The 18,640-nt window shown below is 35.0% G+C and overlaps 1 protein-coding gene across 10 annotated transcripts in view; it reads right to left on the bottom strand.

Moving 5' to 3' along the window:
- CADPS2 (calcium dependent secretion activator 2) overlaps nucleotides 1–18,640 on the bottom strand; it is a 282,371-nt gene that overhangs the window by 59,311 nt on the left and 204,420 nt on the right. For 6 of the 10 annotated variants that reach the window (XM_088054888.1, XM_088054887.1, XM_088054884.1 and 3 more), the window contains exons 15-17: nucleotides 16,762–16,825; nucleotides 14,577–14,700; nucleotides 12,023–12,043 (exon numbers count right to left, since the gene is read on the bottom strand). In XM_088054888.1, coding sequence (XP_087911014.1) covers nucleotides 12,023–12,043; nucleotides 14,577–14,700; nucleotides 16,762–16,825 — 209 coding nt within the window. The remainder of the gene's footprint in view (nucleotides 1–12,022; nucleotides 12,044–14,576; nucleotides 14,701–16,761; nucleotides 16,826–18,640) is intronic. The other 4 variants (XM_005519231.2, XM_005519232.2, XM_088054886.1 and 1 more) reach the window with 1 other exon arrangement.

Genomic DNA, 18,640 nt, shown 5'->3' on the forward strand with positions numbered 1-18,640 from the left:
CTGATTTAATATGTGAGAAATAACAGGTGCATCACTGTATTAGATGATAAATTTTTGCAATAAGGAAGTTCTTTTTCTCTTCGAGGCCATATATACAAAGCAGAGAGCGGAGACCTTTTTTGTTATTGTCAGTAGAATGTCTTCTCTCCAGATGACTCATAACTGTCATCAGCAAAACTCATACCTTTTGCAGCAATGAAAAATTCCAAATGTTTCATCAAAAAAAGACATTCCATTCTAGGCATATTCAAAAATAAGAAAAATGAAAACCACAATAATTCACACAACTAATTTCTAATAACTATTTATTCAAATAACTAATTTTCTACCTGCTGTCCATCAGTAAAGGTGAATTTGCATTCTTTTCAGTACCATAGCAAAAAGTAGCATTATGAAATAAGGATCTTAGAATTAACACAAGCCTACTAAAAATTCCACCTAAAAGAAGCACAAATGCAAAAGTTACAAATGACATGAAGCTCACTCATTCTACCTAGAAGACTTCAAAAAGAAAGGAAACAACAAAGGTAAATCAAATGTAACTAAAATACAGGGAAATTAAAAACCAATTAGTTTGCAATTAAAAAAAACATAGCACTAGATTTCAGAAAGAATCACAGGAGATAAGGGAAGAGTCCAACAGAAGTTTTTTACAAAGATATTTTAATCAGTAGAAGTAACTTGTCCAGCTACATAATTTGTATCATTAGGGATAACTTGAGCATTAGCTATTAGAGCTTGTTTACCTAACAAAACTCTTCTTGCTAAGCACAAATCATGGGATGATGGAAGTGATGTACAATATAATCATATATAAAGTATGGTCACATTAACCAGATTTGCAGAGAACTTATAAAGCCGGCAAGGTCAGTGAGTGTTTCAGGAATTCTGTTTTCTCACTTTTTGTGCATGCTTATGGATCACATGGCTAGCCAATCATGTGAATACACATCTTCATATGCAGGAAATTCTATTGGCATTTCCTTCCCACTTTGCATTCATCATTACATAGAACATTAGCAGATTAATTAGACAATTCACATAATCTCCTTGATGTTAGTAAGAATATCAATCTGCATGCAAGAAATATATTTAACACAACTTTTCTATCAAGTCAAAACAACATTCCAGACATTTTAAAGGCAGTGTCATGGGGTGACTTTACCTTTAAGGTGGTTTTGAGAGCTAAGGAAGTTGAAACTGCTGGTGGCTGATGGGAGTCTTTCCTCCCGACCAATTATCAGTCATTTCTAAGAACTGAGAGCAGTTTTGACCATTAAAAAGTTAAGTCAACTTGTGAACACCCCCTTAAGATGTACAGTCAGAGCTCTCTTGTGCTCTTTTGTTTCCGGCTTTTGAGAAGGTGACAAGGCCCTGTCGTGGCCTCCTCCTTCCCCCCTCACCCCGGCCGGACAAGGCTGCAGAGGACGAAGGGCGGGGGGGAGGAAAAGAAAGCAGAGCCGGCAGCCTGGTTTAGTTTTCAGTTTCTGCTGCTGGACTGAAACCTGACACCATGAACTGTTACAGCTTTTCTAAGGCTTTTAATTCTTTTACTACCTGGATAGAATGTACAGATTACTCCTTTTTCCCAGAAAGACAGAGAGAGAGAGAAAGACAGTCAACATAAAAGAGACATCATAAAACCACTAAAACAGTGAAGAAAAGAGTTAAGTTTTAAATGGGGAAGAGAGAATAAGGAGATGCTTTACAGCTGAAATATCTTTCTGTTAAAGCTATGGAGATGGACAATAGTAGTTTAAAAAAACTCCTTTAATTCATGACAAAGTATATTGGGAGGAATGGAGTGTTCCAAGTGTGGATTTTGAGCAAAAGAGAGAGTAATTGTGATACAGTGAGTTGCTGGAACTGAGTTGAGCGAAGATTTGAAGCCTTGGGGGCAATGAGAAAACTGTTTTCCAGGAAAGCTCACAGAGACAGATGAAGAAGACTTTTGCCTTTGAATAACTCATCCTTAAAATGACATCCCTAGACTCATTGACCCATACACACCTCAGAGTGATGTGAAATGGGAGGAGAAAATCTGATGACAGATTCTAGGCAGCTGGCATCAGGGCAATGGAAAACTATAACAGCAATAGTTTTCTTGTGAGAAACTCCATAGATTAACAAAAGAAGACTTCTGTTTCTCTACAAAGACTGATGAATAGACTGTAACAAGAATTGGGACTGTTTTTAACCATGAAAATTCTAAAGTTTTTTATCTCTATGTTGTCACGTGTACAAAGGAATGGTCAAGTAGTGAGAGATAAAAGAGTATTCTGGAAGTTTATTCTGGTATTTTTATTCCTGTAGTTTTGTTAATAAACTGTCTTTATTTCTTTTAAGTTTTAAGCCTGTTTTGCTCTTGTTCTAATCCATATCTCACAGCAAGAAATAAGTAATTTTTTTTAGTTACTGGTTTAAAACCACGTCAGGCAAGTGACCTTGTCCAGTTCTCCAGCACTAACACACTAATGCATATTACAGTGATGATACAGCTTTGGTGTAATTTTTGAAGAAACACTGGATTAGAATCTCCAGCAAGCATCTACTTAAAAGTGACTAAAACTCCCCATTGTTTTCATGCAAAAACCAAGCAGGAAAATTAGTTATTGAAGCAACTACAAAGAATTCCTTAAATTTTATTAAAAGAGAACACATAACCAGTTACATTGAAATAGTCTTTTTTCTAAAACCAGAATTTAGCTCAAGAAAGAGTTAGTGTAGGAACATGGGTCAAGCACAAAGCACACACCAGGCACAAAACCCCATTCATAATGCCAAGACCATTATTATCAATACTGTACTGTATTGCATTTACAATTTTTATACTGTACAATGTTTATATGAATATATATATATTATATGAATAGAACAATATATTAATATATTCATATATATTAATATATAACAATATATGAATATATATTGAATATATATAGAATATATAGAATATATTCTATATATTCAATATATATTGAATAGAGATTATAAAGGATTGGCCAAGTGACTATTATTAAGGTTTTATATTATAAAGACTACTATTTGATTGAGACTAAACCAGTGGTTTCTACACTTACCGTGGACTGCAATTGCTCTTTCTTCTAGTCGTCAGTGTCCTCCCCTCCCTGAACACATAGCAAGTACAATTGATACAGATCATATACATCACTAGCAGTGTCACTGATGTTAATGAGTCTTAGGAATAAACCAGTGACATTAATACAGAGCATGACTGGAACATCTGATTTCAGCATAAACATCTAATTTTGATACAAACTCAGCCTGATCTTTATTACTTCACCACTAACCAAGTAAACAAAATAATTGCATTCACAATTGCATACATTCCTAATGAAACTAAATAAGATGTAAAATACTCAAAAATTATATCCTAGAAGGACTCCTCTAAATTATTAAGAAACCAATTCTAATAATTATGTTGAATCTCATGTTGCATTTTTGCACCAGAATAAACTTATTCCACACTTGCAATTAGCTCAAGATGCCCTAAAAATGGCTATTGAACGGATATCATTATCACTAGGGAGAGCAGGGGAAAAAGGATTTACCATCTAACTGTTGAGATTATCCTGCTCCACCACTGTGACAAGATCACAATGAAAGAGAAATACAGTCTTGGGCAAGTACCAATTACATTGAACAAGACATTAAGGAAATGCAGTTCTGGTCATCTGGGCTGAAATGATGGATTTTGATCAGAAATGGAAAAGAAAGGGTTTTTTTTTTTGTTGTGTTTGTCTGAAAGACATCATAAGCCTAATAAAATGAAGGATGAAAAAGAGGATCAGAAACGTTCACACACAGGCGATGTGGGAATACAGTGTTCCCAAAGTGGAAACACTTGGGAAGGAGAGGACCAACCTTTGACCAGGGATGATGCTAGCAGAAGAATAAATGAGTCATAATAAGTGATTTAACCTAGACATTTTAAAGTTTTTAGTCATTGTGGGACTAATGATCAGGAACAGTTTTTTTCTATAGAATCAGCATGTTTAGGAGGAAAAAGAGTATGAAAACTGTAAATATACCTTTGAGTATGGCACATTTCCAATTGATGTTTCATGGCAGGAATGACTAAAAATGTGGGCTATATTAGACTGAATCAATCCCAATTTCATATTTTCATAAAACTCATCATGCTATTTACTAGTTTACATTGAAACTATTTATTACCAGCTAAAAAATGCAAATTGCCCTTAATGTTTCTAGCTATTTGCAATATTTTTAAAACCATTATTTTCCTAGAAGATTTGTTCACAAGAAAAGGTGGCAGAGAATTGAACTCAGTCTATATCCTTGGACAAATCTGTCTCGTTTTTGGTTTTTTGTTTTGTTTTTTTTTTTGTTTACTTATTCACAGAATAAATCAGTACATGTAATTTCTTTTGCCCGATACAGACTTCCCCACATTTCACTTAAACTTCATCTAAACCTTCCTTTTCCATGTGTAAGTTACCACACCAGCTAGCCATTTTTCTCTTTAACTGAAGACCATTCAAATTCTAAGGAATGTGTTTTATGAATATCCACCATTAACAAGGGACTATGAAGTAATTTGAGAAATAAAGAATGAAATATTAACTTTTCTTTTTAAAAAAAAAAACCAAGCAAGTAGTGTGTACGAAATATGAGTAGCAATAAATTCTTATTTGGAAGTTTCAGAACCTCCAAAACACCTGAGCCAAATACTGTTCTTGTCTTTGTAAGCATAAAGGAATTACAGGAATGGAAATCAATGCTGTCAGTTTTCATTATAATCCTGATGTCTTTCTTCCCACAATTACTAAAGGTTGTTAAGATGTGTTTACACTGTTCAAACTAACAAGTTGCAGCAGGAGTCGAGTCAGTAAATATGCTGCTTGACATCTTTTAGAAAATAAACAGAAAAAGCCATCAATCATCTGTTTCCAGCTTCACATCCTGCCAAAATGAAAAAGCAAACCAGGCTTTGCAAATAATGGATGCTTTCTCAAGTATGCATTACCAGTGAGTCACATAGGTACCGAGAAAATATTGTTAAATGAGCTAAGTTAACTGAGTGAACCGCTACTGAAATGAAAAAGTGACTGCTTCATGAACCAACAGAGCCTTGGGCCACAGGGGGCTGTCAGATCATCCAGTCTCACCTCCTGCATCACACAGGTCAGGGAACTTCTCCCCAGTCCTCCTTTTTGAGACTATCAGGATGTCTAAAACCTAACAACAGTGGGTCTAAAACCTACCTTAAGCTTGCTTTCCACAAGAGAGTTTATACTTGAAATGCACAATTCACCTCTCTCATTTTCTCCCCAGCATGTAAGCTGTTAAACATGTGTGATTAATTTCTCATTGACATTTCCTGAGCACAGGAATCTGCTGATTAAAGAAGTATTTTTCTCTTGGTTATGAATACAGTGCAACTAGGAGACTCATGTCTCTGGCCTGCCAGTCTCCCCCTCAGTGACACAGCATATATCCCATATATCCCTTATTTTTTATCCCTTGTTTTCCCTGATTTGTATATCATTCTTCTCCCTTTTCTTCAAACAAGCATATCCAGAACCAGAGCCTCAGCAAAGCCAACCTGTCTCCAGGCAGAGGTATTGGAAAAAAGGCAAGTATGCTGAGAAGCTCCCAAGTTCCCAGCCTCAGCGGGCTTACAGTAAAGCAGGACACAAGGTATATTGATAATACAGACACATCAAAATTTGAGCTTTATGGAGCCAACTCTGCTCCAGACCCATTCATTTGGTCTTTTTAACATGTGAAACCTGCAAGATTGCTTGAAGCTGATATGTTACTAAACCCAAACTGACTCTGAAGAGTTAACCCCAAACTGGTATAATCTAGCCATTATAAAATTACTTAGATTACTTACATTATAAGATAACTTAGATTTGACTGTGCTAAATTTTTGTGCAATTTCTCACAGAATTAATTCTGCACGGAAAAGTAAGGAGGTAGATCTGGAAGGACATTCTATATTTTTCTGTTAAAAAAAAAATAAAAATCCAGCCTTATACAAATAGTGGAATTTAGCTTTAATTATGAAGCTGAAACCAGTCTTTCCATAATTGCTTTCTACGACTTCAATAGCATTTTAAATTCTAGGGGAAAAAATAGAATTAATTACCATTATTAGCTAAGTACAGAAAGACTATGAGATTTGTAAAAAGTTAGAGTTTACACCTAGTACTCCATGACCTACCATTTTATTGTGTCATGCTACAATATTTTCCAGTTTTTAAAATTTATCATAGTATTCAATGGAATTACCTTAATAGAGCAATCACAGGTTCTTGGTTCTTTGTTTTGTTTCTTTTTTTTCAAAAAAGGGAATCTTGGTTCATTGAAAAACAGAAATAAAATCAAAAAGGTAAAAGCAGAAGAAAAATCTCTTTTTTTTTCCAGCTGATCATCAAAGCACTTAATATACGATTTTTTTTGTATTCTAATTTTGGCAACACAGATACAAGCAGTTGGTATTTTCCTTTCTTTCTTCACTTCTAATTTCACTTCAAAGGGGGAAAGAACTAATATTCTCAGCACTTCCTGATACTGTAGAATAAAACTCGGAGATAATAAACATGACAAACTGCAAGGTTTCATGAATAAAGAGAACTGATTTGATGAATAACTCACTATAAGATGGAGAGAAAACTGGCATTTGAAAATACAGACTTAGTAAAAAGTATTTTTAAAAAACCAGAATATTTTATGACTCTAAATTCAGAGCCTTATTGAAATCTAATGCTGGCAGGGAAGGGGAAGGGAAAAGAGATGTTGAATATGATTCACTGAAATGAAATTTGAAGAAATTATTAATTGAGGACATAAAACAAAAAGAAAATAGAAAAAAATATAACAGCGATTTGCAAAGGTAAGCTGGACTTGTACTTTCCTAGATAGGATATTCTTGTATAAAAGAAATTCAGTAGATCTCATCTATTCTAACTTTAATAAAGCATTTGATGCTTTGCCTCATGGGAAAACTACCAGGTGAGCTGAAGAAAATGAGGATTAAAAAAGAAACAGTGTGGGGTATAAAGAAGATGCCTCAAGTGAAAGGGAATAAGCAGTGCTGAGAAAGTGCATAAAAATGATTCTTCAGAGATTCCTTGAAGATTCATCTTAGCTTCCCTTGTATTTTCACCAGGGACTTTAGAATAAATATTAGGAGCATATGACAACGTGTAAAGCATAGGAAACAGACAGATGCAGTAACAAGAATTGGATGGGAGAGAGAAACATATTAAAATACCTTCAAAAGTTAAAGAAATACATATTAAAATATTTTAAGAAGTGACAATACATTTTGACACATGAACAGCAATAAACATTTCCTATAATCTGGGAGTATGTCAAAATGATCAAAACTGTAAGACTGGGTTGAATTAACTTTTCAGAGAAGAGCTGTGTGACACAACCATGATACAGACATCAGAACCCACGTTCCTTGACTATATTAGATAAAATGTTCCTGTTATAACAGTACTGTGAGTACTGTGCAAGACATCTCATGGGGATGACTTTGCACAGTTCTTGTCACCATTGTTCAAGAAGGTGGAATTCAAACTTTAATAGAGAAAGACTCCTGAAATTATAAAAATGAAGAGTAGGCAGCTACTCTGAGACAAGTTGAAAGCCTAGGTTGCATGAGTACTAAATAAACTCTTGTCTAAAAATGCATCATAAAGCACGGGGGAACTGGAGATGACAAAATGCTAATGAAGGATGAAACTATCCCTCCCTCATTTGGGATACAGGACAAGGTTGGCATGCTTATGTTTGGGAACTAATTTTACTGGAAGGTGATACACCTGCATAGCAAATAGGACTTGAAATTATCTTCCTATGGGTGAGGCAGGGGACTGAAAAGGGGAAGCACAGTGACAAAAACTGACTCAGCCCTAGTGTTAAAAGATGTAGGCATTTTTACAAAGGAGCATCAGGATGCATACTTAACAACCTGGGGATTCTTTTAGAGACCTCTGGTCCAAAACTGAAACCAGGGATGTTTGCCCAAATCCTCATTTCCATTCAGTTGCACAACAGAGACCAAGAAGGTGCTATGCTGCTGTGCAACCCACTTTTGTTTGTTCAGTGAAATGAACATGCATGGAGAGCTTTAATCAAGTCCTCTCCATGTACAATGACTCTCTCCACTTGCCTTCTCAGCTTCAATAATGTTTGTAGTGTTCTTCTTTTTAAGCCAGACAGATCCTTCTGAGCCTTGAGGGCATTTACATACTACCCTTCCTTTAGAAACTTGTGTGTAATGAGTATGTTAATGACCTATGTCTTAAAACCCAGCAAACTTCTGAGTGTCTCCTGACCTTCTCTTGTATGGAGTTAACATTTATTCAGCCTTTGGCAGTCCTTCTGATAGAAACAAATTTTGGCATGACAACTGATTTGTCTTTGAGCAATTGTACGCTCCAGAGTAACTATTTGCTCCAATTTTAAAAGAATTTATTCTTATTCCTTCTATTCAAACTGTTTGGAAGAAGGAGCCCAGTATACTGAGTTACTACAGCCTTTTAATAATAGTGAGCTAAAAGACAACTGACGAATAATTCAAATCTTTACAATCTGTCTATTGCCTCAGAAATTAATATCCATGGACAATGACAGATTCTTCCCTGATTGCTTTCCAGACATTTACCACTTAAATCCCTTTTATATCTGTACAGCAAGGTAATGCCCCTGTGCTGAAAAATGTAGTTGTGTATAAGTTCCTGTCTTTTCTCAGGCAATAACAGCAGCAATAGCAGAACTAATTAGTCCTCAGCCATTCAGATTTCTAATAAATTTAATAGGGAAAAACATTAATTTCTGAGAAGGAATAAAGAATGCATTTTATTACTCTGTGTGTATGGATGTGTATAAGTGAAAAAAAAAAAAGAAGTCTGTGTAAGGAAGGCCATCTTTTTTGAAGGACAGAAAACAGAGGCATGCAAATTTCTATAGGCTCTTCATAGCAAGTATGCAAAATGCATATGAAGAATACTGCTTGTCTCTGTCCTCAGAATCTGGCAGGTCCGTTTATGTTCAACATTATCTATAGGAAGAGCTAATGTAAGTTAAATACTGAATAAGACAGGAATACATGCCATACATAAAATGATTTAGAAAGTACTTTCAGGTGGTGCAGTCTAAAGACAGCATACGCTGAAGTAAAAATGGGTCATACTTAGAAAGAGATTTTCATGTACTGATGCTGTGATTCATATCCTTGACAAATTATAAACCCTTGCTGCAAACTACCAGGGCATTATATGACAGTTCTTAGATATAGTTCAAAATTACAATAGTAGGTTTCCTGCTCTTCTCCTCATAATGGTAATTACACTGACTGAGTAGATTAGCTACTCCATAAGAAATTCAGCTGCACATGTAATAAGGAATGACATGCTGAACCTTGTGTAATTGCCATGGCAAATGTAACTTTTGTTAAAAAAATCTATTCTATATTCATATCAGTACAACGATGGGGGAGGCTCAATAAAATGTCATCCTGACTGTAAACAAATACTGTTGATGGAAATGCTGCTTATACCACCATGTTTGCCATTAAGAAAGTAACCACTGTCTTTGGGAAAACATTCAGAGTCTTATTCAACTGAGACTGTGAAAATGAGAGCACTTGGGGAATAGATCAGGGAACCTGGCAAGCACACTGCTGAGAAAGGGTTCTCACAACAAAAAGAATCTGCATATTCACCTCTATATTACCTAACAAGGACACTCCTGAAATTCAAGATTCATTATCAGTATATAGTGCACAAGTAAAAGGGTAAAGAACAGTTGTCTAGAAATAGGTTTTCTTATTTTCCACAAAAATAAAATATATGGTATTTGAGCTAAGCATATTGTACATCAAGTTCATTATGTAATCTGTAGGAATCCAGCAAGAGAAAAAAACAGGAGTAGGATTTGGCCCTAAAATGTCATTGTATTGGGATATGTCTCAATAGCTTTGTCTTTTGCATCAGAGAAATGTGTTCAGTGCTACACAAAATTCCAGTGGACACATTCTATCTGTTCCTTTCAATAAAATTATTTTTTTTCTGAGTTTCTGATTAATTTTCAATTTGCATTTTTAGTCAGAATTGGTATTTAATTAAGCAACTAAATTATAAACATAGCCTATAAACCTCTAGCTTCAGCTAACTCAGACAGTGACACTTACTCACTGTAGGTCATAGGCTTTCCTCTCATCCATTCTCTAATCTAGCTATTTGCCAGGTCACTTAAGGGACAACTTTGCTATCCTGTCTTAAGAAGGGCAATGGTTTCTTTCAAATCACGGAGAAACCTAATATAAAATGACTAAAACCAGGTACAGTAATTTTATTTATTTATTCATTTATTTATTCATTTATTTCTGTGCCTGTAACTGTCATCTATGCTTAATGGTTTTGGGTTTCCCACATAAAGAGACAGAGAAAAATGAAGATTAGCAGGTGCCTGGCACAAGGAAGATTTGTACTTGAGGTGATACACATTGTATAGAAGTGTACACATTGCATAGAAGTGTATGCATTGTATAAAAGTGCACATGTGAAGTTTTAGAGTGCAGAGGTAAAAGAAAAAAAAATCTCTAAAAATTCACTAATAATTTTCAATTAATTTTAATCAATTGTTTCCGAATTTCTAATTTCAAGAGACATTTTCTTTAATACCTAGAGGCATAAAAATATTAAACAGAATATTTGTGCTATCTAGCTTTAGGTATCTTAGCTAGAAGGGAAACTGTCTTTAGGGTGTTTTGTATTTGATGCTGTGAGATTGGCCTTTCACAGAGAAATCGTTGAAGGACCTCCAGAGCACTTGGGAGTCCCTTGCCTAAGGAACCTTTCCCTGTTGATCAGAGGGGTCAGCAGATCATCTGAGCCATGTGAGCTCCCATCAACTCATCCTAACAGACTGTGGCATGAATATCCATTCCACCAGAAATTGCCTATTCCCTTATTTATAAATTCCAAATAGATCTCCTATTTACAGGGCATTTAAAACTTTTAAGCAAAAAACCAGCATGAATCTCGGAAATCAGTGGAATTTTCTGACACTTCAGTTATGGACACAGTTGTTAAAGAAAGTAGTTTTAATAATTTGCTAGTAATTTTCAAGCCCCTCATTGACAAGGATCTCTTCTTTGAACTACATTCATGCAGCTTTGTAGTCATCACACCAGTCTATCTTTCCAGATGGAAAATTAGTTCATTGAAAGACTACTACCAGCTCAATGCCCCTTCCCATAACTGTGGTTGATATTGTTTGTGAAACCCCACAAATCCACAATCCATCTTCCTTTGGGTGTAAGACAAAGCAGTGCACAACTCTGTTTCACAGCATAGATGTGCACAGTCCCTCATACTTCTATGCAGCCAGTTCTACTCAGCTGCAAAGAGCAATTCAGCTGTGCTCGTTGCATGATGATCTTTAAATATTGGGATATAAGAACTCAAAACCCCCTCCCTGTACTATTGGAGAATATAGACCATAGCATCTTCATGAAATTAGGAACACAAAGAACCACCATCCCCGTAACCCACAGGTATAACTAGAAAAAGAAACATATTGCTAAACAAAGCCATATCAGAGAAATGCAAAACCACCTTCACAAGATTATTTTTCCTAGCAAGACCTTCATTAATAAATTGAGCAATCCTGTTACAAAACAGATACACTTTTTGCAGAGGACTATGAAATTATATTCTCTCAAAATACAAACTGTTTTTGAATTTAATAAAATTAAACTTTTCTGCATCATACCCCTTTAACAGAAAATACAACTTAATCATATTCCAAAACAGAAAATTACCTAAACTGCTAATAAATAGGTACACCATAATTAAGTATCAGTGTAAAAACATGGGCTAAACTACACCAAAATTAATTTTAATATTCACAAATGTTCTGATCAGTATCTTCATATTGTTCAAATCAAGGAAAAAAATAACAGTCACAAAACACATCTGTAATACATGCAGACATGCACACAAATAGTAATCACCTGAGTCCTTTTCCACTGTTGCTAAATAAAAAAAAAAATAGGGAAAGAAAAACATTGTTACAAAATACATATATATATAGAATACATATATATATAGAATACATACAGAATATATGAGAATTCTCATGTAACCAGAGAAGAATAAATACCACATAAGGAGTTAATAGCTTCTTAAAATCTTGAGTACATCACACAGGTGAAGGGTTTTTTCATGTGAGGGAGAAATGGTGCACGTTTCTGAGTAATACATTTGCATTTACTATCCCTATATAGTCTTTATTTCAAGTTCAGGCACTGAACTTGCATCCATATTGTGCCTGGGAATTCAGAAACATATATGATATTAAATGAATAAAAGAAAGTAAGAATATGAGAATATTATTTGTATTAGAATCTTCTTTGTATCTCTACTTCTTAGGCATTTGTTTTTGGTCTATAGCTGATATTATCTTCTAATATTTGCATTTTGACTGACTAATAGGATGTTGTTCACTAAAAAGAATAGAAAAAGGACAAAAATCTCAAAAATATATACTAGTCACATTTGAGGACATCAGTAATATAAAGATACAGACTCTATGCTTTCTGTACACAATTTGAGGAGTAAGCATTTAATGCAAACACTAACATAAATTACTTTCAAGAGAAGAATGTAACTTCAAAGCACAGATACAATAATGCTCCTATAAACCTAAAGAAGCAGAATGAAACCTATTGCTGAAAAATATTACATTTATATTGGTACAAAAGTAGGATGCTTTTAATGACCACTGTATCAAAAGATACCAATACAGGTCTCATTGCTACTGAAATCCAGTACATTGAATTTTCTGATATTACGATGCTGCAGTCCTTCACTTACAACAGTTTTTTATTCTCAGAAAAGTACTTCACCTATTTCTCTTTATACATGCAATGATGTATTGTGCTTTCAGTTTACAACTATGTGAGTGTAAAACTACTTAAATAAATCTAGTTGTGTTCCAACCAAAAGGCAATAAATAGAAAAAGGAAAACTGCAAGTTGAAATATGGGAGTCAGTTTCATGTGCTGTTCTAGCTCACTCAGTGTTAACAGTGTGAATATCCTAAAGTGCAAACTATGCTACTTCAGGGGAAGTCTCATAATTCTTTAGGATACAGTAAAAAATCTTGGGAAAAGATGCATTTACATCATGGCAAAAAACTTTCAAATCTATTTTTTTGTCAGTGTGTTCAGGTATCTTTTGCAAACTTTTGTAATATTATAAAAATGTTTCTATTTTTATATTCATTGTTTCAACAGTTTTGATACATGACTTAAATACTGAACATTAACATTTCCCTTTATGAATACAGAAATATGAAGACTAAGGAAAACACTTTTTTTCCTTTTAATTTTCCAGAATAGATTTAATATTCATCCTTTTTTTCTTTAACACAACATGATATCATAATTAATTATGATAAACTGGTTACTAGGATGGTTTCATGTTGTTACTTCCATGATATAATACAGGTTGCTATAGTGATGAGATGGATCTTTTGTTAATCACTTGTGAGATCAGTTAACTCATGTTTTTCTGAGAATTCGAGCAGAGATAAAAATGGGAAAAAAGTTGGCTTTATAATATTGCTAAATATATGAGGCTTCTTCAATTTGCTCCTAAGCTAGCTCTGTTTCTTCTGGTGTATTGCTAGAAATACATGGTATTAAAAAAAAATAACCTGCATAAAATCTGTACTATTTAAAAACAGAATTAATCTTTCAATATTTTCCTGAGATTAGCTCCAAAAAATCCAGTGCATACAGCTTTCTGTTCTTGAATACATCTAGACAGGAGTATCTCTAGCTTTTTTGTTCTTTATGGAGAGTAAAAGTCTGTCTTGACAAGGCATTTGACTATTATGACTTCCTTTTTGTTCTACATAATGTTTACAAATAATAAAATCATATTGTGCATCCTGGCCATTTTTTTAAGAAAAAATTCAGTTAATTTGACAATATACTTTGTAGAATATACTGAACTTCCAGAAAAACTACTGATTACCTTCAAATCTAGTATTTTGTCCCCTTAATTCATTAAATCAGGATGTAATTAAGGTTTTAATAATCAGATTATTATACAACTGATAACACAGCTGCAAAAATAAATAGCATCTATTTGTCTGCCTCATAAATAGTTCAGAAAATAATCTATACAGTTTTCAAATTTCAAGGCAACGACACTGCTGTTAAGAATTTCCTGTCAATATTTTAATCCCTAGAAATAGCTAAAGAAATAAAAAATAACCCATAAACAACCTCTTAAATTTATGAAGAATTCAAAAGTAAGAACAAAGGGCAACTTAAATTAGGAAGTCCTAGTCTTTCATTCAAACAGGGTCCCAGGAGGCATATTAAAGCAATGAATAGGAAAAAGCTCCACAGTTCACCAGCTGAGATTTTAATGAGACATTTCCCCTTGCTGTGGAAGGGGTTTGTTCTGGAAAGGGAAAAGGCTGCTCACGGAATATGCAGTTAATAGGCATTGTTGGCTTTTACAGCCACTTGGGCAGTTGATTGCTGTACTAACCTTCTATTTTGGCATATTCTGTAAGTCGAGTGTAATTGATCAAGGCAGCCTTCTCCAGACATTTTCTAACCACTTTCTTCACCTCTTCTGCTGGTATGGGAGTGGCAATATCTTTCATTAAAACCTGTGTCAGAGACAATTACACCACTTCATTACAGTTATTACCCAAACTCCAGAGGAAAAGGATAAAAGTATCTTAAAGTTATGACAGATCTGATAACAGTTAACGGCAGAAGTCAAAAAGGAACTATTTAATCTGTTGGGCTGGATCTTTGTCTTTGAAGGTTTCTGTCCAGCCCTGATTTGATTGCCTGTACAGAATTTATCCCTCCTGTTTGGCAACTTGCAGCATGCCAGTCAGTCTTCGGGTGACATCGAGACCAGGGGAACAAGAGCATTCCGTGGATGAGTTGGATCATGGTTACCACTAAAGATGTGGCTTGGTTCTCACCTGTGGAAAAGCTTCCACCTTTGCAGAACCATGAACTCTTCAACAGGGTGAAGTCATTCAAATTCAACATGTCCTTGCTGTGAATAAAATGTCATCTATATAGTGGGCAGGGAAAACATTGAACTTCCAGGAGAATATTTTATTATGGACAAGTAGAAGAACAATCCATCCCAGTGTTTTCAAAACATGTGAGTACCTCACCTATTGCAAATGAGGTAAACCAAGAATCCATACCTCTTTCTACAAATGTACCATAATGTACTCTGGGTTACTATATTAGAAAAAAAAAATAAAATTGTGGATAATTCACATGGATTTTCACTTTAATTTTGCACTCCATTAACTTTTAACAGGTAAGTATAAATGAAACTCAGTATGTTTTTATCACATTTTTATGTAAATAATAAAATTTCATATAACTCACAACCTCAAAAAATGCTTCTCAAGTGGACCCCTGGACAAGCTACACCTTTATAGTTCTAAAAGTTACTGTTAAAAGAGGGACCAAGAGATACAGTCTGGGGAAGGACTTGGTAGAAAAGAAACAGGTTCAGCAACAGGGAAGATATTAATAAGGAAGACATTGCTGAGAAGCAGACTTCAAGAATACCTGCACACAAAATGACTTCTCTGTGTTTACTTGCTTTTTCAAATTAATAGCTTCTGGGTTATCAACAAGTGAATTTACAATATTCAAAGCCTTTTGTCCTTGGTCTGATATTTCTTCACATTTTTCAAGGAGAGGTAAAATAGAATGGTTCTAACTCATTCTGCATCCACAAATGTAGGAAAGCACATTTATTCCCAGTCCAGACTGACAGTGGTGCTGCTTGAGCACCAGTTAGAGCACCACTGCCGTTTGTAATGGCAGGAATGGGGAGAGGAAGTGGATGTTTCAAAAAGCACAAGGGAGCCTACAGAGCACTACAATCACTGAGATGGTAAGTGAAATAAAACATATATGCCTAGACTCCCTGTGTGTTTTCTGAACATGGCAGAGGTTTTCTAAGAGAATCTCTATCCATTAAGTGTTCTGCACTGCTGAATAACTAATATTTGCCAGGACCAAAACTCTCAGATTGTAGCAAAGCAACAGAGCCTGGGACCTAAACTTTCTTTGAATTCATACCTTCATCAGACTCCTGCTGATAGAATTCTTTTGGAATCTCTGGTGGAATTTAAAATCCTTTTTCCACAGAGATGACTGAGATGCCTTTATCATTATGAGGTATTCTCCTTTCCAGTCAATACAAGAGGATTTGCTGGGCAGGAGTTTATATTTATAGATACCCATGTCAGATTTGCTGTGTATAGCTTTTGTTTCTTAAATTGACTAAGATTATACATTTATAGAATATTATTTGAATTTTAGAGAAGTTTTTTAATATTACATATGAGTATATTAGCATCATAGAAGGCATAAACAGCAGGAAAGGGGGGCTGTAGAGCGGACTTGTACTGCTTTAGAGGTCATGCTGGATAAGTGTTAAATAAAAAAGGAACAGAGTCACTGACTGCAATTCAGTGGCTTGAAGTGAAAGTCCAGTAAATAAGCCCTACAGAAAACAGCTGTTTGCCTTCTGTGGAAGACAATGAGAGAAAAACAAAAACAACCATCATTCCAATAAACAGTTAGAACCAGCAGTAAAATACCTGAGAAGACATGAGTCTGATGAATGCAAAAGAAAAATGATCAGTAGTCATGCAGAACTTAAAGTACGTTCTCAAACTTACCCTTTCAAGTAATGAAAGTGTGGCCTTTAAAGCTCCTTCAGGACGTCCAAAAGGGAAACAGTATCTTAAAAATTAAAAAGAAAAAAAAAAAAAAGAAAAAAAAGAAAGGAGAAAGAAAAAAATAAGAGGAACATAAAATTATCAGAATTATAAAAGCTGTTTTATGAATTTAAGTTGTATCTGCATACAACTTGCATGAAATTATGTTAGCAGAAGACTCCCATATCCAAAGTACTAATAAAAGCAGAAAGCCTCTTCAGTAGTCTACCATGGAGTACATACATATCACAGCAGTATCAGCCTGCCAGCATTTTAGGCCTAAGTGCAGAAAAAACCCTAAAAGACAGAAAGCATCACTTCCAAATTATCACTTTGAAGGATATTTAAAGGTTTGTGATGAGTCTAATTGTCATCTTCCTGAAAAGAGGTACTATTTCTCATTGTAGCCATGACTGTAACTGGACCTGTGAATCAGCATTCTTTATATTGTATTTCATTCTAAAATTAGATTAAGACAAGGAAAAAAATGTCATGTATTTTTATTTCTAGAGATATAAATGCTGGCAGATATTCCATATTTTTTCTATTATACTAAAAATACCTTGGAAAAGCATTTTTCTTAAATTTTATCATCTACACTTAAACCATACCCACTCCTAAAATTATGTACATTAAAAAGTGATTGCATTCATAGCTTTATTTTTCATTTTTGTCTGCTGAATGATGCAATATCGCAGGCCAATGAGAATACAATGCTCAGGCAACTGTAACCTCTCTTAATCCTGTCTATAAAATCTTACTGGGATATCCCCAATTGGAAAAAGGATTTTTTACTTTGCTGAGATTATTTTTTTCTTATTATTACTCACCGAGAATGGTAGCCTCCTGTTCTAATGTTTTCCACTAGTCAAATCTTTTCTAATGATAAAAGGATTCAGACCAGTGAATTTTAGATCTACATTTTGCTCAGCCAAAATAAAGCTTTATAAATGAGGTCAAAACAGGATTTCTTGCAGCGAGAATTCCAGTATTTGCTTTTATCTCTGTAAAGACTCCAGAGATAAAATTCACACAGCCAGACAAGAGGTTAAAGCCCAAGACCTTCATGATAGCTTTCTCAGAAATATTGTCTCTTCCACATTTGCTGCCTGAGAGGCTGGCAGAGATCTGGAGTCTCAGTGGGTAGACAAGGTGACAGGGAGGAAAGGTGTAAGTACCTTAAGAACTACTTTAGATGACAGCCACTAGCACAGGACAGGCTGACTGCATCTTAATCATAATGGAACCAGGCTGATAGCAGTGAAAATGAAAATTAAAAAGGCCATGGGGGAGTATTAAAACTGGAAGCTGTGGGTCAGTTGGCAGGCAAGGGAAAGCGTCTTTTTCAGATGGGTGTGACCTAGTCACTGAGGTGGACGCAGCCAATGTTCAGAGGTGCTCTGAAAAGGCAGGAAGAGACGTGCACCCTTCAGTTAAACTGTCCATGACAGCTGACCAGTGCACACAACACTAAGCAATGGAGAGAGGGCAAAGCTCGGAAAAGTACCAACATATTGCAGAGGAAAAAAAAAGTGCTGATGATCCTTGAAAATCTGTACCACTGATCCCCTAGTTATAATGATCAGTGTGATTACAAAATGTTAAGCAAGATTAGAGGAGCTACAAATTCAAGATTTCAACTCTTGGCATATACACTTTACTGATATCTCATTAGGACAAGGTATAATGACAATATTTTGGGACACAGGTTTGAATTGCATCCTTGAACAGCTTATTTAAGTCCCACAAAAGAAGATCTTACTCTGGATTCGGTCTCAAATGTGAAGAGGACATAGTTTGAGAGGTGCAGAGCAGAAGAGGTGCTCTGGAGTATTAATTA

Source organism: Pseudopodoces humilis, chromosome 5 (assembly GCF_049639895.1).
Source record: "Pseudopodoces humilis isolate 2021_Gansu_Grassland_sample_001 chromosome 5, ASM4963989v1, whole genome shotgun sequence".
NCBI lineage: Eukaryota > Metazoa > Chordata > Aves > Passeriformes > Paridae > Pseudopodoces > Pseudopodoces humilis.